At 36.5% G+C, this 22,627-nt stretch overlaps 1 protein-coding gene across 2 annotated transcripts in view; it reads right to left on the minus strand.

Moving 5' to 3' along the window:
- Positions 1-22,299, minus strand: part of DCN (decorin) — a 42,469-nt gene extending 20,170 nt beyond the window's left edge. Inside the window, exons 1-3 of one of the 2 annotated variants that reach the window (XM_007085615.3) lie at positions 21,973-22,299; positions 17,795-18,041; positions 2,802-2,914 (exon numbers count right to left, since the gene is read on the minus strand). In XM_007085615.3, coding sequence (XP_007085677.1) covers positions 2,802-2,914; positions 17,795-18,008 — 327 coding nt within the window. In that variant the 5' untranslated portion in view covers positions 18,009-18,041; positions 21,973-22,299. Of the gene's footprint in view, positions 1-2,801; positions 2,915-17,794; positions 18,042-18,810; positions 18,946-21,972 lie in introns of those variants that run through there. The other variant, XM_007085616.3, reaches the window with a different exon arrangement.
- Positions 22,300-22,627: the final 328 nt, after the last annotated feature.

Here is a 22,627-nt window from a genome sequence, read left to right on the forward strand (position 1 = left end):
ACATAAGTGACTGTATATAAGTATTAAGCCTAGTATGTAGTAATTGCTACACAAATGTTTGTTATTATGAAACTTTTGACAATTTTTTATTTTTAATTAAAAAGAACTTCCTTACTAGATTTATTAAGCATTTATTCAAAGGAAATATATGAAAAGTTGGCATTGTAATACTTAATTTTCCATTATTTCACAGAATAATTATGTTTTTTCTATTACATAGAAAAGTATTATATTACATTTCTATAAGTATAAAACTACTCTTGCACAGCATATACTACTCATTATGAGACACAGAGTTTAAATTGATCAAATTATTGAGAAAAAAAGGAAGCTTTCTGTTAAATCCTTTCTATTTTAATCTTTGCTAAATTTTCATTTCTCTTCTTCCTTCTCATTCAAGCGTGCCTTTCCTGGCTGAAATTATAACGTTTATTTGCAAAATAACAAGTTTAGGAATGATCATGAATGAAAGAGTAAGAGAAAAATAGCTGGTTAACATTCCCTGAACAGTTGGAAGCTCTAATAAACTCTTCCTCTCTTCAATGTATACTTTGAAGTAGAAGGAAAGAGATTCCAAGATAGTAGTTGCCTAAAACATACTGAGAGGGAGACGTGGAAAAGAAAGAACATCTTATTACAAATGCCAGATTTAATGAGAGTGTCACAGAAACTAGATATCTCTTATTTAAGGCTATAAGGAGGTCAAACAAATTATTCAGATTATACTTAAACATACAGTAATTTGAGATTAGAGTAAGAGAATTCTCCTTCCTTAAAAAAGTACCTTTAGGGTGAAGTTATAAAAATAAAATGAAGCCTTTAAATTTTAACTCATTGGAAATAACATTAAATTTTTCTTAATCTTCTAACATATTCAATGACAGTTTGAAGAGTCATTGACAGACTGTGTTGGTTTCACCATCAGCTCACTCCGAGTGAAAACATACCATGAAGGCAGAGAAAACGTGAGTTGGGGCTCAGGTCCGTATCTTATCAGTAGAAATGGATCCCATCGCTTCAAGATTTGAGATCTCTAGCTCACGCCTTATCTTCACTCTTTGCAGCCTGTATCTTTCCCTCCAGCCAACTCCTGTATCTGCTTATTTTCTTTGCCTTGCCTGTCCTTTCACACAGAAAACCCTCTTTTCTTCTCTTCCTTTCAAAATTCTGCTAACCCTCTAGATCCTTTGTCCAATATTCTCTCAAATACTAACTGGTAACCTGATGTAGGACATGTCTGATTTGACTCTTTCTTAGTACCCATAACATTATCTCTACATCTCATAACTATGCAATTCTCTCCCTTTTTTTTCTGAAAATTCTAATGCTTTACATTGTATTTTTAATGTTAAGCAAAACTCTGCTCCCCTGAAATTTCCACTCAGTTGCCAATAGGACAATTCTGTCACTTTGTAGTAGAAGTAAGTAAATTCAATTTCTCTTCTCCAATATGGCCCTTCATATATGTCACTCGTGACCTTTTTTCATTCAATTTAGATATCCACATCTCTGTCAACTGTGCCTATAAGAGATGATTTCCAGATTCTTTATCCCCATGATGATCATTCTGAAGATACTTAAAGGTTAATGCCCTTCTAAAAATGTCTTGCCCAGGACCAGACTCAATACTTCAAGAGGGGCCTACAGTGAGGTGTTTGGCATTTATTATGGACATTGAAACCCAGCTTCTTTATAATAAACGTGCAATGATATTCTGAGGGGAGACTACATTCTACTCATCCCACAGGTAGAGAGCTGGACTAAAAATACAGTTCATAGGGATTCTGATGACCTACCTGAAAAGGCAATGCACTTTCTCTTACAGAAGGCTGCCTTAGCAATACTTAACCCTATTTGATTGGGTTGGTCATTCTCCATTTATAACGTACTTTCTCCCAACTACAGTTATACTCATTCTTTGTTCTATGTGACCTTCCTCTATGTCCTGGGAAGTGAACTTGGAAACTGCCTAACCCAGATGACCCTAACCTCTGACCTCTCATTAGGTTCATCCATAGGAGACACTGACAGGAAATCAGGAGGTGGGAATACAGTTCCCCACTTCTCTCAAGGTGGGCTTGCATACTTCATAACGCTTTGTTGGCTCCTATATCCCTTTGTAAATAGTCCCTTCAGTAAAGCCTTCTCTGTGAACCCTTTTGAGAGTGCCATTAATTTTCTGCTGGAATCCTATCCGGTACACTGGATGTGTGACACTATAATAATGACAATAAAAGCACAGATACAGATAAGAATGAAGCATGCATACTCCTGCATACAAAGCAAGATCTAGATATATAGATATAGATGTTTGGAGATAGAATTATATTTACTAAGTAAAACATGGATGTTTATCCCTTTTTCTATTGGTGCCAATCTTTGAGCCTTTAAAACACTTGCACCTCTTAGAAAATGAATGAAAGAAAACAAAAAGAAATAAATGAATGCTAAGATCAGTAGTCCATTTTGTTCGCCTAATGAAGTACTATCTAACTGGGGAGATAAAGACTTTTATTCATGAAACATAAGAGAAGATTAAGATATATATATTTTTAGGAAGCAAATACTAAAGATATATGGGGTATATGCAAGAAAACTGGCTGACTTTTAGGGGTTAATGAATACGATGCTTTGCGCCCCTATCGCTCCCTAAACAGAGAATTTAATCAACACTTATGTGTTGATTTATTACTATATAGTACCCCAGGCCTTACCTAAGTTTTGTTTTGAAAAATCCTCTGAGTCAGATCTTGTTACAACTCACAAACCAACCAACAAACAAATACACAAAGAATCCTTACATGAAGGTTCTTCAGGTTCTTGAAGTCTCCATCTTTGATTTCGGTTATTTTGTTGTTTTGCAAGTCCAGCAGCGTAGTGTCAGGAGGGAGCTCTTTTGGCACTTTTTCCAAACCTTGCATGAGAGTAAAAGTGACGTATAGTCAGTAAAAGGGGCACATGACTACACAATCACAAGGGATGTGTTTGCAAAGAAATCAGTGTTACAATGAAAATTTTACCAGTACCATAATTTTCTTCTTCTAGGAATTATACCGATTGTAGTTTAAAATATCTGCTTTATTTTTCCCAAAGAAGTCAAAGGATGTATACAAAGGATACATATATATAAAGGTTACATATATGTATATTCAAGTATAAATAAACACATCATCTTCCCCATGTAATTACTTTTCTGAATAAAAGTAAAATTTATATTTTGTAAGGGAGTGGCTCAACTTTCTCAGTGCACATTGTTTTACCTCACTGTTCTTGTTTTAACAATCAATTCCTTTGATAAATGTTAAGTGCAAGCGACCTCTAAATCTATACTTTCTGCATAAATATACCATGAGTAGAGAAGAGCTTCAGCCAAATCATCAAAGACCCTTTAGACCTAACATGACATTGCCACAGATCTACATTTAAAATGCCTTTCTTGGGGCGTCTGGTGGCTCAGTTGGTTAAGCGTCAATCTCGTGCGGTTCGGGAGTTTGAGCCCCGCATCAGGCTCTGTGCTGACAGCTCAGAGCCTAGAGCCTGTTTTGAATTCTGTGTCTCCCTCTCTCTCTGCTCCTCCCCCGCTCACACTCTGTCTCTCTCTGTGCGTCTCAAAAATAATTAAGATTAAAAAAATTAAAATGCCTCTCTCTCTTCCATTGGCTTTGTTTCACATTGGTGTAGGTCGTTAAGCAAAAATGTGATATTCTATTGACTCAAATTCATGTGATCATTTCTGTATTTTAGGTTGTATCACATAAATCAGAAAAGTGTTTAACCTCTCCATCATATCTGAAACTTGAATTCTTTCATTCATTCAACAAAGCTTTACGGAATACTTCCTAGACACCATCAATTTATTAGGCCCGGGGGACACAGCAGGAACAAGACAGAAATTGTCCACATCCCCACAGAACATATAATTCAATGTTTTCCATTACAAAGAAATTTCTACAGGGACTACAACTGCTATGTTGCAAAGGTATCTTTCCAATTTTGAATTTTACGGGAGTACAGACTGTGGAATTACCATTGCAGTCATAGTGCTATATTCGTGTCTTCCATGAAAATTGCAGAGAATATTCCTGAAATCACCTACCTTCTAAGTTCTCTGCAAATAATTTTTTACTCACATTGTCACATTATCAGAGATCAACTATCGTTATAAATTTAAATAGCGAAATGCAGGCGATGCTAAACATGTACAAATATATTCCAAGAACTCACTACAGAAACAGTTCACAGAGAAGAAACAAGAGTGAAGTGTTTTCAGCGATGAACAGCTATCTTGTAGGAGGATATTTAACTGCTCTATGCAGTCATGATTGCTGCCATTTTCAGAAATGTCAGATTGATAATTTCATGCAATTAGGAGTGGCAGGCTTCTGCCAAATCATTGATAATTAGTGTTCTCCAACCAAGAAAAGACACATTTCCTTTCCTTTGGAAAAAAGTTCCCATCTACATTTCATTATTAATCTGTGGGCTTCTCTGTCAAAGTTTTAATCTCCACTTATGCTTACTTTTACATATTATTGAACTTAAATCCTAGTGACTCTCTTAACATTTGTTTAATGCCAAAGTGCAGATAAATGTCAGATGTGGAGAGGGAAAAAATGATGTATCATTTTTGATATATCATTTGGCTAACAATTTTGATTATTTTGTCCTGGAATTTTAGGAACTGCTTGAGGTGAATTATATACGTCATTTTTCTGAAGATTTAATGTCAAAAAATCTTCAAGCTTGTGATTTTTGCATTTTAGTGCTTAGAAAGTCATTTTCTCGATTAAAATCATAACCCTACCATCTACTCTGAGCTACTAGTAAATTTATATCTATTTGGAGGATTTATAGAGCAGTATTTTTATTAAAGCTTTCTACTGATGTCGCTTTATAGTTTATAAAAACTGAAAATATGTTATCTTATTTAACTTACATCAATCTGGCAAGATAGGTAAGGCTGTAGGGTGATTTTACTTTTCCAGATGATTTTTAGAAAAGGCTTCATGCCGTGAGCAACTCACATAAGAGGGTCAAAGTGCACACTAGAACACAATTTTCCTGTATCCCCAACAAGAGCTATTTTTTTTAGAAAAAATTTTTAATGTTTATTTAGTTTTGAAAGGAAGAGAGAGAGACAGAGCATGAGCAGGGGAGGGGCAGAGAGAGAGGGAGCTGTCAGCCCAGAGCCTGACTTGGGGCTCAAACCCATGAACTGGGGATCATGACCTGAGCTGAAGTCTGATGCTCAACAGACTGAGCCACGCAGGCACCCCAGAACCATTCTGATGTCAGATGCAATCACATGTTGTACATTTAAGGTCTAGACAGGGCATTGAACTTGCTCAACAACTAAAGGCAGAGTACAATGGGGACATTATCCCAGTTATGATTTCTTAAAATGTCACAAAGGAAAGGACCATTAAGTAACAGCTTGTCTATGATTCCCAAATGCTGATCAGGGAGACACTACAATGAGATTCCTACCAGTCTACATCAAACAAAAAATAAGTGCAACTGAGTGTGTTTTTAATGTAAATTACACACCCACACCCACATATACACAAACACACACACACATTTCTGAGACGAGCATCTGCCTCCATTTCAAATATACCTTCTTAAAAAAATAATTCTGATAGCAGACGTCAGGTTGTTGTTACTTCATTGCATTTGGTTTTGATCTTATAAGAAATCAACTTGTTCAACATTCAAAACTTCACTTGTCCCAGAAATTAGGAGACTTCTAATATAGACCGAGGCTCTCTTTTATAAGTAATTTAAATTTAATGGAGTTATATGGCTTCTCTAAGGCATCTCATGTTTAACCTAAACCAAGAACAAGGTGACATGAGTCCTCACTCTAGATCTACCCGATGTGCCATAGATGTATGTAAACACGGCACATATTTTTTTTAAAAGATGCTGATCTACACTGTTCCTTAAACATACTGTGCTGATTCTTAAATACTTGTTTTTATTTACAATTTATGTTTTATGGAATATTCCACCCACTCAAGTCCTTCTAGCTTCATTCTAATAACCCCTTAAAGTGTGCCCTTCACCCCCTCCTCTATAATATTCATCCTAACCACACCAGATAACAGTGACCCCTCTGCCACCAACTCCTTATATATAATCTCATGAGGTATTGTCCTGCACTTCAGTTTTCTTTCTTTTCTGTAAATTCTGGGCAAGCAGGAACAAATGACTATATTTCATGAGAGCTGTGGTCTTACTGCTTTACACATAAAGGTGACTTGTCGATTGATTAGTTGGAAAATCATTATCTGTCCTGCTGTCCTTGGTGAAATGTTCATGGTCATGACTTCAAGATCTTTTCTGCTATGTTTTGTTACAATCATCTCTTCGCATCTTGCTTTCATAACGGTTCTTACTTTTCCTCAGAAGTACTAGAATACAACTGGCTATAATAATCAGAATTTTCTTTCTGATTCTTGGTTTAGCTAGAAACATTTTAGTAATGAACACTACCATCAAATATGCTGTCCCCATTATCTGCACCTGAAAACTGCTCTCAATTTCTTCTGTGTCTATGACATATTTGTGAGGAACCTTTGTTCACATATGTTTGAAGTATATCACCTTTTCTGTCCCACGTGGTAACTGATACAATGGTAACAGTTTCTTTGTATGACATATATTTCTCATGGGAAGAGATCAATTGTAAACCCTTGGATGGAGGAACAGACCCTCACTTATAGATAAGTATTATCAAAAACAATCAAGCAAATAATGAACCCTGAATCTGATTAAGCCTGTAGATGTAACTCCCAATTTACAAGAGATACAGAAGTCAAAGGTATATGCTTAAGTCTATTAAAGAAATGGATTCAACAATGTCAATTAAAAAATGGGCAGAAGACATGAACAGACATTTCTCCAAAGGAAGCATACAGATGGCCAGCAGATACATGAAAAGAAGCTCAACATCCCCCATTATCAAAGAAATACAGATCAAAACTCCAATGAGGTATCACCTCACACCTGTTACAATGGCTAACATCCATAACACAAGAAACAACCAGCATTGGTGAGAATGTGAAGAAAAAGGAACCCTCAAGGACTGTTCGTGGGAATGCAAACTGGTACAGCCAGTGTGGAAGACAGTATGGAGGTTCCTTAAAACGTTAAAAATGGAACTACCTTAGGATCCAGCAGTCACACTACTGGGTAATTACCCAAAGAATACAAGAACACTAATTCAAGGGAAGCATGCACTCCTGGGTTTATAGCAACATTATTTACAATGGCCAAGATATGGAAGGAGCCCAAGTGCCCAGTGATTAATGAATAAAAAAGATGTGGTGTATACACACACACACACACACACACACGCACACACACACACACAAAGGAATATTATCCAGCCATAAGAAGGAATTAAATCTTGTCATTTGACATGGCATGGATGGATCTAGAGAGTATATTGCTAAATAAAATAATTCAGTCGGAGAAAAACAAATACTATATGATTTCACTCATATGTGGAATTTAAGAAACAAATAAGCAAAAGGGAACAAAAATGAGAGAGAGAGAGAGAGAGAGCAAGTGAGAGAGAAATAAACAAATTCTTAATTACAGAAAACATACTGATGGTTACCAGAGGGGAGGGGAGTGGGGGGATGGGTTAAATGAGATGGAGATTAAGAAGTGCAGTTGTCTTGATGAGCACAGGGTGATGTGTGGAACTGTTGAATTCCTATATTGTATGCCTGAAATTAATATAACATTGTATGTTAACTCACTAGAATCAAAATAAAAACGTAAACAAAAATAAAGAAACAGATTCAACAAAATCCCTATTTCCTCAACAGATAAACCGCAGGGGAAAGTAAAGAAAGGCTTGTTTTTCAATCATTTATAGTTTACAAGACTTTAAAGCTATTTAAATAATTGCAGTGTATGTACTTCATTTGGATCCTAATTCACACAAACTGTAAAATTAAACATTCGTAATATTTACGAGATGGTTGAAAATGTGTACCCTGAATGAATCTCAGATGATATTAAGAAATGATCTTAAATTTTAGATGTGATCTGGTTGTCGTGATTGTATGAATTAAGAGCTTTAATCTTTCAGAGAAACATACCAACACATTGTTGGATAAAATGACAGGACAACTGAAATTTGCTTTAAAATAACATGGAAGGCAGAGGCGCCTGGGTGGCTCAGTCAGTTAAGCATCCAACTTCAGCTCAGGTCATGATCTCCCAGTCAGTGGGTTCGAGCCCCACATCGGGCTCCATGCTGACCGCTCAGAGCCTGCAGCCTGCTTCAGATTCTGTGTCTCCCTCTCTCTCTCTGTTCCTCCCCAGCTCGCACTCTGTCTCTCTCTGTCTCAAAAATGAATAAATTTTAAAAAATTAAAAATTAAAAAATTAAAAAAAATAATATGGAAGGGGGAAGGTGGGTGGAGATACGTAGAAAAATACAGGCATTAGTTGACAGTTGTTGAAGCTTGGTGACGAATGTACAAGTGTCTCTTATTTTGCAGATTTTGTATATTTAAAAATCTTCCTATAACCTTTTATTTATTTTTTTTAAACATTTTTAATTTTATTTATTTTTTTAACGTTTATTTATTTTTTGAGACAGAGAGAGACAGAGCATGAACGGGGGAGGGTCAGACAGAGGGAGACACAGAATCAGAAGCAGGCTCCAGGCTCTGAGCCATCAGCCCAGAGCCCGACGCGGGGCTTGAACTCACGGGCCGCAAGATCGTGACCTGAGCTGAAGTCGGACGCTTAACCAACTGAGCCATCCAGGCACCCCTCCTATAACCTTTTAAATAAGACTATTATTTGAATTTTAATCCTGGTTCCTCTTTTTTGATCCTTAACATCCTTGGGTAAGTTGCTTAAGCTGTCTATGCCTCAGTTTTCTTGCAGCTTTCAAAGAAGTTTTGTGAGGATTCACTAAATTGTCCTACAACATAATTTCTTACCATCTTGCAGAGTAGGGCCTCAATTACTGGTACCTACAAGTATTTTCAATAAGGAGACAAAAGGGTGCCGCTCCGATTATCTTGCTGATTATTAGTCTGTAAATCTGTGGCAAAGTGACTGTTTTTCAGGGGTTTTTCCCTGTAATCAATACAATGATAACACGTATTATCCTGGAAGCTGACATCCGCTCTGCCTATGTGTCACACACACATTTTTCATTTATAGTTCTTACTCCTGGGTTGGCTCTTCTCACCAAACCCTGTGTGGTCTTGTTGCATTCATCCTTGCTCCCATGACGTTCAAAGTCTCTAAAGACGTTCACGGTCTTTGATGCTCAAGGTCTCTAGAGAGCTTGTCTACAAAGCCCTGCCTTTTGCTGGTATCTCCTCATTTCAGGAAGCACATGTTCCCCAACAACTAACTCGGCCTCCCCAAAGCTGTTGCTGGTCCATTTAACTAGATTTTAATAGTGGCAAATGCTATACTCCTTTGGCAAATTCGGAAAATTTCAGTCATTTTTGCATTGGGCTATTTGTTTTGGTCAACATTATCATCTTTAGAATCAGAGTGACTTCGTCTTAACATCAACTCGGATGCCAACCAGAGATAACTGGGACCTTTAACTCATTATATTCACGTATATAACGCTTCTTGATCTTAAAACGCTGAGCATGAAGTAGACTAGGGTGGAAATCCTAAAGCTAAAGATTATTTTGAGGTGATTAAAAAACTTTATTTTAGTTAAAAATTGTTTACTTGAACTAAAACTAATCTTCAGATAACATACAAGCAGACAGTTGTTCAATCTTAAGTATATTTTTATCTCAAGCTTTTAAATTAAAAAAAACCCTCAAATTCTGTCTTTATATATGATTTTATTAACCATCTATGATTTTAACTAAACCATTCCTACTGATACTGATGAATTTTATATTATTTCCTAAAACTATATGGAAAGTAAATTGTTAAGCATTTTATTTTATTTTATTTTATTTTATTTTATTTTATTTTATTCTCATATAAAATTTATTGTCAAATTGGTTTCCATACAACACCCAGGGCTCATCCCAACAGGTGCCCTCCTCAATGCCCATCACCCACTCCCCCCCACCCCCTGTCAACTCTCAGTTTGTTCTCAGTTTTTAAGAGTCTTTTACGTTTTGGCTCCCTCCCTCTCTAACTTTTTAGGCATTTTAAATGAAATACCAATTTTCAAGGTAAAACTTGCTTCAAAAAAGATATTCTACAGGGGTGCTGAGGGGTTCAGTCAGTTAAGCGCCCGACTCCTGTTTTGGCTCAGGTCATGATCTCATAGTTCAAGGGATCAAGCCCCATGTTGGGCACTGTTTTGACAGCATGGAGTCTGCTTGGGATTCTCTTTCTCTCTCTCTCTTTCTCTCTGCCCCCCCCACTTTCTCTGTCTCTCTAAAAAATGAATAAATAAGCATTTTATTAAAAAAGATACTTCTACAATGGAAAAAAAAGCTATGAAGATATGATTCAATGCCTTTCTTAAACTCAAGTAGAAAGTTTCAGTAACTATGAAGTAAACTTGTCAATTAATTTTCATTATCATTGACTTGACCTCTTACGTAGTTAAATAATGACCTTCACAGGGACATGTAATATCTGTGGAGTTTCCACATAGAATACATAACTTATGCCTATGTTTCTCATTAGAAACATATATAAATCCAAGTGAGCGTGTAGAAGGTCACAGTTTCCAAAGATGACATTAATTATATCTCCCATCTCATATGCTCTTATTCAATAACAATAAAAAGATGAAGTCAAATCCCCCTCCTTTCAAACCTGGGCTGGCCTTACAATGTCTCTATGACCTAATGGAATGGGCCGGAGGAGACACGGTGTGACTTTTGAGGCCAGGTCAAAAAAGGTTGTACAGCTGCTACCCAGTTCTTCTGGGAAGCTAGTTCTGGGAGCAGCCACGGGCCATGTAAAAAGCCTGTCTAAGCTGAGACCACCCTGCTGCAGGGGCCATCTGAAGCACTCCAGATGACAGAACAGCTGGGCTCATAGGCAACAGCAGCAACAATTGCCAGTTATGAGTGAGCTGTTTTGGGTGTGCTAGACTCCCCATGGCCCCGGCCCCAGCCAACACCTGTCTGAAATGCAAGAGAGACCCCAAGTCAAATCTCCTGTCCTTAAATAATGAGCGAAGCAAAATTATCTTTTTACGTGGTCAAGTTTTGAGATAGTATTTATTCAATAATAGTAACATGAACAGAGTGGTTCTCTCCATTCAATTATCTTTCAATGAGCTTCCTTTAATGTGATTCTAAATTTTCCATTGAAATGCAATTGTTTCTAAGGCTAGTCTGAATTATTTATTTGTTCTCCCAAATTCTGTAAAAGGAACTTTATCTTCGTTAAAATAGGGTTATTTGTTAAAGTAAATAAGATTCTACTTAAGATATTACCAGAAAATCATTTCTGAAATGAAGGCTAATGACAAATTGTACTTTTTTTTTTTCTAGTTGCCCCAGTGATGAATAGCATGGTTCTTTAGCAAATGTCAGCAATCTGGTAAACTGCATGTTGGACAAAGGCCAGGTTGCCCTAAGACATCATGCTTTCCCCCCCCAACCCCCGTTCTGTGGCAGGGGTCCAAACTCCACAATTTATTCTTGTTGACTGCCAACAATATTCTTTAATAATGCTGTCTTCAATTTAATAATGAAGACAATAGTGATACACTTCAGTTTTGGCACATGACAGATACAACAGGTTGGAGTCTCAGTTCCACCAAAAACCTTTCTGTTCAAGGCATACATGTTTCCTGATTCCCCTCTTAAAAACAGCAATTTGATTGTGATGGCAGTTGCATTGGGTTTCAGAAATAGGAGATTCCCCCTTTAATTTGATTCTCTTTTCAGATAAACTCAAGGAAGGTTTAAGCTTCCTGATTCTATGGCCATCCTCAAACAAACAAACAAACAAAACAACAACCAAAAAACAAAAATGCTGTGCACCACAGCTCCAGGACTCCTAGTCAGCCATGTTTTCTCCTTTTTCCAGCTTGATAGAATCAAGAATATTGTAGAATTATGCACTCATCCAAGCACTAGGTCATGCATATATTCACTTATTCATTCGTCAGGCAATTATTGATGTTTGAGAGCCTAACAAGTATAAGGCATTTTGTTGAGTACAGGGTATACAAAGTAAGTTATCACTATACTTTCCTTAGGGTATTGGAAGGAAATGTTTCAGTAAATAAATAAAATATACTGAATAACTACTATATATATGTTATATATAATTTATATATATATATAAATATATAAGAATAATCAAGGAAAATATAGATTACAGTGAAAGCACAGAAGTAGACAAGCTACAGGAAAGCAATCCGCCAACTAAGTCAAGGATTAATTGAACCTTGACTGTTATAGTGTAGTTGCTTCAGGGCTTTCTCCTTTTATTGAGACTGGAATGAAAAGTGGATTACTTCTCCTTTATCCTTATTTTCAAGGAAATATATAATCTCTTTGCTATTCTCTGAAGGAGAAAAGTTAAGATTAGAGGGTCCCCTGCATTTCTTTTGCTCAGAGAGTTGATATTCCGGTAACCTATTCTCAGCCTGTCCTCTGGAGCCAAGATGATCTTGCAGGGGAGAACACATCGCAGCTGTAGTCTGACCAAATGCCTTGATCTCACACAGCTGCCTCTCTCTCCCTCCCGGGACTGAGAATGAAACCAGGGATGTGTCAGTTCTCAGTCAGCTCAAGAAGACAGATGCTTCCTGTGGCTTTCTCTGACTCCTTTCTTCCTCCTCCCCATCTTTGACCCCTGATGTCAGGAACCTCGGCCATCCGAGTCGCATGAGAATTCCTCTTGCTGCGTCTAAAGATCTGCCATACTCCACCCTACCCAATAATAATTTAGGCAACCCATTGGGCATGCTCGGTGCACAGCCTCCTTCCCGCACCATGTCTTAGACATACGCTTTGGCTGCATCTGAAACTCCCAGTGAGGGTCACCCATGTCCCTGCTGCTGCAACAGAAACTATAAAAGCAACTGAACTTCCAGCATTCTCTCTGCCCCTCTACAAAACAGCCCTAATTTATTCTTCTGAGTTGATTTCACAGAGTAAGTGTAATGGTTCATTTACCTCATGGATAAAATTTGCTTCTGGAAAACCAGTTTCCCCAGATAAGAAACAAGCTATGGCATATATGTCTCAAGTGGTGACCACTGACAAAATTTTCACCAGTTGAAGCAAAATGATTAAAAAGAAGAAAAGTAACTCTATGCAACTTGAAGGCTTGTATTTTTTTTTTTTTTTGCTAAGATTTGTTTTAAACTAAAATATCCTTTGCTATATGAAGTACATTTTAGGAACCAGTAGCTATTTGTACTGCTTTTACAGGGCAAAATAAAATGTTACATCTTCTGACATCATCTCTAGAGAGCTAACTATGTGGGTTGTGAATCATTTATGATTATAAAATAGCCAAATGTTTCATTGTTCTCCACTTAACCAAACCCCTTTTATTCAAAGGAATAGTGTTTGGAGAAGAGTGAACTGCTTGATAATTGCAGCATTTTCTAATTCATGTCTGCTTATAGCTGGAGGTGATACAGTCCCTTTGGGAGGCAGGGGAGAGAAGGTGTTATTTTATATCAATCTTGACAAGCCATGTACTTCTTAGAGATTCTCAATTTCAAAGAAAAACACAAGAACATTATGAGGAAGAGCCTCATGTGACTAGCCAACTTTGTCTGAAATGGTAAGCTAAATACAACAGAAAGGTAGACACTATTACAAACATTTCTATTCTTACCTAACGAAATGGGATCTATTGCCACTTACCCAATGAAAGTTGCAAAGTTACAGGTAGTAAATGGTAAAGCAGAACTTCAGTTCAGAGGTATTGAACGGCATAACCCAAGTTCTTTCAACTATTAAATAATTTTAAAAGGTATTTAAATTCCTTTCAAGTTTGCTTATAGGAAATGTATCGACAAGTATTATTTAAGTTTGGAAGAATAGTCAAAAAACAACGCTGATCCTTATTTTACCTGCCAGGATCGATCTGCCTTTTAGCAGCCAGATGAAAGTACCAAATAATGCTACCTGGTAACATGTGAGCCAAAGACGAATGGTTACCTGATAACACTTGGGCCAAAGAGGATACGTATAAGTAAGGGGACTGTTTTCCTGCAAGATATTAGGTACATAAAACAGAACTTCCAATCACAGGATCAATATTGAACATTTTGAAAAGATTGCACTAAAATGAGTTACATTGGTGCCTTTTTGATTTTAAGGGAACTCACAGATTTCAAATTTGCTAAGCTTATGTTTATTTTATTTTTGTAATAAATGTTACATTTAAGAGTAAATTGCTTTATGTCTTAAGAGAAAAAAGAAAGAAGGAAGATTTCATAAAATTCTGATCCAAACTGCAATTACAAGAAAGTACAAGAAATTCAGCCAAACAACTTGGCCCATATCTATGGAGCATTCATTATTTCTTGGACGGGTTGAAATATGCTTACTTTCTCAATCCTGGATGCTATAGAAATAATAAACATGCTATAGAAAATATACCATAATGCTATTCAGATACATTAGAATGAAGGATGAAAGCAGTCAATGTGTCTTCTTGAACCACCTCGAATTTTCCCATGGACTAATTATTCAATTGTAACTTCACAGTTTTAACATCTCAGCTTTGAAAGAACTGTTTACAAATTTGATGCCATTTAACTTTGTTAAAAATACTTCTTAGTGGCAAAAATAGTCAAACGTTTTAATAAGAAATGTTTGCTTCTGTTAAACATTGTTTAGATGACAAAGGCCTACTGTCCTTCAACACTGTAGGTCCTCTCCCCTCATTAGAAGCTTTGGCAAGGATAATCCTTAAGAAAACATTAGCCTTTGATGCAGATAAGCATTCACATTTCTCGTTCCAAAGTGCATTACATTTTTTTTCTCTGTTATAATAATTCAAGCTTCATGTTCAGATCACTAGAAAATTTAAACCAAAAAATAAACTGCATTGCCTTTACTATGAACAAGGTTGCCTATTTCTCCTTCCTCTTTTTTTCTTTTTTACATATCTTTCAGCCTTTATTCCATAGAATCCTCATATAGAAAATATGTATTGGGGCACCTGGGTGGCTCAATCAGTTGAGCGCCGAAGTCTTGATTTCAGCTCAGGGCATGATCACACAGTTCGTGAGTTCGAGCCTCAGGTTGGGCTCCATGCTGACCGTGCAGAGCCTGCTTGGGATTCTCTCTCCCCCTCTCTCTGCCCCTCCCCCACCCCTCTCTCTCTCTCTCTCTCTCAAAATAAATAAATAAACACTTAAAAATATATTTTCTGTTTTAGAAATATCTGACCAAAATTATTTACAATATATTTAAATATGAATTTAACAGAAACTAAAAGTAACTTAGATGAGACCATTGCTCATGGGAACTCAGTTCTCTTAATTATATAGGGTTTCCTCAAACAAATCATTATTACAATGTTGGCTACTTCTTTGGTATATAATGTCAGTAAACCTTTTACAGGAAAGACGTGCACTCTGGGCTCTTAGATAAAGGTAACACGTAAAAAATTTCCTCATCAAAAAACAACTCAAAATAAACAATAAAAAATAATAACAAGGACAACAACAAAGCTGTATCATGAGACGCCCAAGTCAATGAACTTGATGTTTCCTGAGACTGATTTTTCTGTTTAGTTTTGAGAAATAGCCTTAGGGCTTTTTTATGAAAGACCAGTAGAAAACTGTCTCCAATGCATTCATCAGAGTCAAGCTTTATAAACTATTTATCATGTGAGCAAAATAAAGCCACATCTATGGAAAAATAAAACCAGTGAAGTGACCGAACAAGTCTTTGCTCCTTAAAATTATCAACTGTTCATTGTTGGTATTATATGTAGTGGGAATAATCATGAATCTTTTTAACGTTGTTACAAGAGGCCAAGTGAGATTTAACGTGTATCACATGTCTTAGGAACTTGGCCATTTAATAAATTTTTTAAAAGTCTACCACTTGGGGCACCTGGTGGCTCAGTTGATTAAGCATCTGACCCTTAATTTTACCTCAGGTCATGATCTCATGGTTCTTGAGTTTGAGCCCCACATCAGTCTCTGTGATGGCAGCACGGAGCCTGCTTGGGATTCTCTGTCACCCTCTCTCTCTGCCTCTCTCTGCCTCTCTCTCTCTCTCTCAAAAATAAATAAATAAATAAACATTCAAAAAACAAAAGTTTACCACTAGTATATCCATCATATGATGATTCCTCTGTTCAGATATTTTCATCTCCATTATTTTTCTGCCTATATGAGTAATGCAGGTAATCTCTAGACGCTTATAATAGTTTCTGTAGAATTTGATAGCAATCTAATCCCCCTTGTAGTGAATATACAATTCAAAAAAGAAATAACCACTAATATAATATCAGACCCACATGAATAAGGACCATATTTGTCTTCCTCATTCCTTTCTTCCCAGGGCTTACAACATTGTGGGGTCTCGATGTATTTGCTGAATGAATACATGAATCCAGTGGAATTATCCTGTAGCCTTTTTAAAGCCTTCTACACACTTTTGTGGGGAGGGGGTTAAATGGCTATACATTACGTCAGCACCGAAAAAGCTATCTTGAAGTGTTTGATTTTCAGTTGTTAGTATTGAACATGTTTTATGTTTTCCTGGGTTCTAGTTTGTAGTTTATTCCAACTATAGAAGTTAGTGGCAAATTTCCCTGCAAAATATTGCTAGAAAGCATGTTCTGAATAAATATAGAATGTTGAAAAGAAGTACCCTACTACACTATGGAGTTTCTCCTGTAAGGAAATACTCCATACCCCATGGTAAAGTCATTCTGTGGGGATTTTTTTTTTCTTTATTTTTCCTTATAATAAATGAACCGAGAGAGAGAGAGAGAGATACAAATCAACTGTCATGTCAATTACATTCATTCCCCTTTGGCCCATCTGCTGGGGCCTCAAACTTTCTGGAGATTTATCTTTTGAGTGTATTGCTCTTGGAATTCCCAGGCCAAATTTTTCCTGAAACATGATAAATCAAAGTGTATACAGTGTTGGGCTAAAGTTATATGTCTCGTGATTATATTGGATATTTACACCATATCTTGGCTGTAAAGATTGCTCTTGAAACTTTCTAAAGAATATAAATAGCTAGATTACAGAATGCCAAATGTAAAGCCAAAACTAAGACCCAGAGATTAAGGGAGTAGTTTGGTACTTGAAAGATAATTTTTTGTTCTAAAACTTTACTTGTTTTACTTCTGATAACTCTACATACTTTACAATTTAGTAATGTTCAAACACCGTTATCTGGGCTAAGCCAAGAGTAGAGACATCACCCACGTCTTAATATCTAGTATTTCTTGAAAGCAAATCACTGAATTAAAATGAGCCTTCACTTTGGAATCATAGGACAGTGATTTGTTCAAAATTTTATTTCAAAGAAAGGGGACCATGAAGCTCAGAAAGATTTTTCAAAACGTGATTTGTCTAAGATTGTGCAAGTGATGGAGCCCCTACTTTAAAAAAGGGAAGAAAACAGTCTCCTAACTTCAAGGCTACTTCTTTCTACGCTATTCGGCTTCCTTTGCTTCTCCATAGGTGGCACTGTCTCTCACATTTGGAACTGCGGGGATTCAAAATGAAAATGTTTTAACTCTCAAGGAAGCCCATTCCTGTGAACACAACAGGGTAGGGGATATGTTAACTAACTATTTGAAACAAACAGTAACAAAAAAATAGAACATAAAACAAGGTAAGGAAAGAGGGCCTCCTGCACCTACTCACCCAAATCAGAACACTGCACAACTCGAAGGTGGCACTGACATCGGAAAGGACACACTGGTCCCAGAGGCTCTAATTCAGAATCAATAGGAGGGTGCTCTTCTGGGCCTATCCCAGAAGCCTCATCTTCTAGCATAAAGTCAAATAAGCCTCTCTGTTGGAACGGCCCAGCCCAGGAAACTTGTGCAAGCAGGAGGAAGATGATAGTTGCCTTCATGATTTATCTCATGTATTTTCACTGCCAAGGAACCTGGGAAACAAACGAAAGGTTTAGAGGAGTAGCACTGCCTGGTTACGTTGTTATCTCTGATATGAGATAGAGTAGAGTGAGTGTAAAGCATAAAAAAAACCATATTTCATTTATTGTTAGGAAGCCGAATATTGAAATGTATTTGAAAGGTACATAATAGACTACCTGGCACAGCTATTTACTTCTGTAAAGAAATGTGAATGTTCTTGAAATCTGCTTGCTTGAATTTGGAGTCTGAATTAAGGCAATATATATTCACATCATTTGCAAAATCGTTAAGATGATAGATCACGTTGGAATTTTCAATGCTCATTCAACATAAGCCATGCTACGGTCAAATAAAATTTCATCTATACACATGAGAGATCTCCAATTCCTGTGTCAGAAATATCTCTGGAAGCCAATCTCCTCTCTCCATCCCACTGTATTTATCTTGGTCCAGACCTTTCTCATCACTCCCTGAACTTTCACAAGAGCTTCCAACTGGTCTCGGCCTTGGCCTTGAAGATTCTCTCTACTCCAGGCCATCTTCAACTCTGCTGCCCAAGTCATGTTCAGAAAATCAGATTTCATTGTATTTCTATTCTACTGAAAACTCCTTGTTGACTTCTCAAGGCTTGCCCATCAGGTCCACATCCCCTTTGCTGCAAGTGAGACCATTCACAATCTGGTGCCGATGTTTCAAGCCCTGTTTCTCTCCATTTCCTCTCCACTCCGACCCCCACCACAGCCCTGACACTCAAAGCTAATTGCCCTTTAAAATACCTACCTTGGGAGAGAGTTGTAAAGATTGAATGAGATAATGGACTTCCCTTGTGTATTCCCTGGCTCATCCACACAGGATGCTGCTTCCTCCCTCTTCTGTGTCCCAAAGCACGTTGCTCTTACCTCTTTTAAAGAACTTATCACATTATACTGTAATTTGTTTGGCGTGCTTGGTCTGTCCCCCCCCAGCTAGAAGATGCACTCCTTCAGGGCGTGTCTTATTATTCTTTGTTCTGTACCCAGGCCTTGCACAATATTTTGCACAAAAATGACTCAATTGACCATCAATTTATTAATAATACACGTTATTCGGTTTGTTCCAAGCAGCCAGTCTGATTTTTTAAAACACAAAGTTGTATTTTTTCAATAGCAAATTTCTAGCATGAGGAAGGTAACAAATCCAAAACTTAAATTTGGTATAAGCACAGTTTACTTTTCAAAATAAATCTATTGACCAGTTTCTCAAACTGATCATTTTTTTTTAAAAACAAATAAACATCTATGGAAAATCCTACTGATTTTTATATGACTCCCATGTTATCTGGTTTCTTGTAAAGAAACAAAAGTACAGTTTTGGCAAATCCATGTACTTCTCCATTCATTCAATGAGCCCTTTAGATTTATATATCTGTTGTTGAATTTGTTGTTTTGTTAGCTGAAGTGAACTAAATAAATCTTAATTGACAAAAAGTAGCTGATCATATGGAGAAGAAGCAGTCTATTTTTGAGCTGATATATTTTAAAACACCACTGGAAATGTTCTAAGGATTCCAAAAACACATTGTAGATACTATCTTTAGTTTTGCCACATCTACGTTGAATTGTACACTTACAAGGAGCATATTAAAGCTGCAAATTCATAACTAGACTTAAAGAATGATTTTTTCATCAGCAGCCAATGGTAGCATATGCAAAAAAAAAAAAAAAAAAGAAAAAGAAAAAAGAAAGAAAGAAGGAAGAAAGAAACCCAAAAAACAAACAACAACAACAAAACAAGCAACTTTATATGCCCTGACCTTAAGGTATCTAAGTATCTTCTGGAAATTCTTGGCTAGGTCCACTAGAGAGGGAAAAAACAGTTTTTGGATTTCTTACACTTTTGTTCTTAGTTTCTACTTATTACTGAGGTGTGTATAAGGCAGCACATACACAGAACGGGTCGTGGCTTTTCATTTAAAAAATACCACAAAGTTTATTATTCACGCTGCCCCTTTAAATTTGGTATCAGGTTTTCTCTAGGAGTATATTCCCACTCATTTACTGCATAGCCTTTTTACGGAGACCCTATTGTTTTGGCAGTGTTTCCTTGGACTGGATCTCAGGGAGTGGTTTTTGGTCTGTTTCACATTAAAATGCAATGTTTACGGTTTACCACAGTTTGCTAGCCTTGCATATTTAATATCTTACAATTTTAGGAGAAAAATGAAGCAAAGTAATTGCAGATTTAATAAATAGCAATGCGAATTAACGCAGATGTTGCCTTTTGATCTTTTCTCCAGAGCAGAGAATGCCTGGTTGTTTCACTAACTCAAAAAAAGAAATGTTGAACATGAGCTCAGAGGAATATTATCATTTATATGTGTTTCCTCTTGTTAAAATGGTGCAAATTCTCTGCACAATATTTTTCTTGGTTAAAGCTGAACACAAACAGGAAGTTTATAGCTTTCATTACTTATATTATATCACTTTGATGTGTGTGCATGTGCGTGTGTGTGTGTGTGTGTGTGTATGTGTGTGCATTTTAACCCTGAATGTCCTGGAGAAGAATATGTCAAGTAACTTTATACAAATTCCCCCAGGAGATTATTTCTTTAAATTACTGTCATCATACTTGAAGATGCAGCATCTTAAAACAATTAGTGGAGGCTATTGATATGAATAATTTTTAATCATTTTTCCTTCCTTAGTATATAAGAAAAATAAGCACAAAATAGCAGTTGCCCTGTGGAACCCAGAAGATTATTTACTGACATATTATATTTCCCAAGTTTCTTTGAAATTGTTTTAAGCATTCTCAAAATGTATGACTCCTTCTTACCTGCTAATTGTTAGGTATAATGTCACTACTGCACTAAAGCTACTTGCCCCACTTTCTAAGTGTTTCATCAAAAATAATAATTTCTGTCTCCTTAAACTACTTCAGCCCATTAAATTCACTATGTAATTCAGATCACCATTTGTAGGATGTCATTTATGCCTTTGGTGTGACTTTCAAAATCCAAATTTAACCCTCAGGAGATTAGTAAAACTATAACTACAGACAAAAATAAAAATCCCCCAGCACTAGGTGAATGGAAAACCCCAATAATAACAGAAATGATTTAAAAATAGACAATAAAAAAGGCATTTATCCACAAATAAGGGCTGCTATAGGAGGCATATTCCTATTGGTCAAAATAGCAATAGGAAAAGCAAAAGCCACAGGAATTTATGTCACTGGGAGCCCACTTAACCAGTGGTCATCGGTGGTACCCTCTTTTGAAATTAGCAAGAAAAATAACCTACACCCTAGTGATGTATCTTACAATACAATTTCATTTGCATTGAGAAAACTGACTGGGTCTTATCTTTCCCTGTAAGGAATTATGTAGCTGTGAGATTTTCTTTAATAAACAGCATAATATTTGCAATATTTATTTTCACCTCTGTGATGATAATTTCTGTTCTTTTCTAGGTTGTAGAAATATACATTTAACTTCTGCAGCTCACCACCAGAGTTCACATCACTGAGGTTTTAAAAGTTCTGAACATATGCAAGAATTCAGGAGGGGACTAAATCCTTAAATACATACATATAACCCAACTACAAATTCGATGCTGATCTAGAATACTTTTTTATAAATACTTTCTAAAGAGGTAAAACATTTCATTAGTACAAATACAAAATACATCAATATAGATACTCATGGTGTTAGGTTACAGTTTTTTTTAATAAACATCTTTGCAAGAACAGAAAGAACTAAAACAATGCATTCAACCATTTTACCAAATATTTAACTTCTGTCTTCAAGCAATACTTGTTTAAAATGCTGCATAAAGATTATCAAAAGTTTAGCACGATTTTTTTTCTTTCCTTTTTCTCACCAAACAATTCCTTTTTGCTCTCAACTTGATCGAAGTTTTATTAGTCTGTAGCAGAGTTCAGGACAATTATTGAAAACCATACCTTTTAATCCGGGGATTTGCCACAGGAGCCCTCAAAGCTGAGATGTAATTACACTAAATATTCAGCCCCAGCAAAAGAGTTTGCAGGTGTGGAAAGGAGGAGGGGGTAGGTGCTGCTCTGTGACTGTCACTAGGTTGAAAACCTCCTGCTTCTACTCCATAGCACGGTTAAAAAATAAGGTTTCCCTCAATGAACACAATCCGGCTGACACCCACATTAGATCATATGGTAATGATATGTCTCTTGTATTGCAGCCAGAAAGTTTATCGACCTTTTTTCTCCCCATTTGCTTTATTCCTTTTGCATCTGCTTAAGATTCTAAACTGCTTATGTGGTAGAGAGGGGCAACTTGATTTGAAATTTGTTTTATTGTGTGGATTCATTTCCCTAAAACATTGTAGCTAAAGGGTTTGCTTCCCCACCCCCAACCTCACTGCACTAGCCACCCTTTCTAGTCTTGTTTATAAGAAGCATTTATACTTCCAAAATGACAGTTTTTCTTGCTATCAGGATGTGTAAATCCAGCAAATGGAACGAAATTAATCTTGTAGTTATTTTAAATGTGGTCTGCAGAAATAAATGAGTGATTTAGGTGAAAATTTTCATTCAGATTCTTACTTGCCTTGGGCTGTTTGCACAAATTCAAGTACTCAGC

Source organism: Panthera tigris, chromosome B4 (assembly GCF_018350195.1).
Source record: "Panthera tigris isolate Pti1 chromosome B4, P.tigris_Pti1_mat1.1, whole genome shotgun sequence".
NCBI lineage: Eukaryota > Metazoa > Chordata > Mammalia > Carnivora > Felidae > Panthera > Panthera tigris.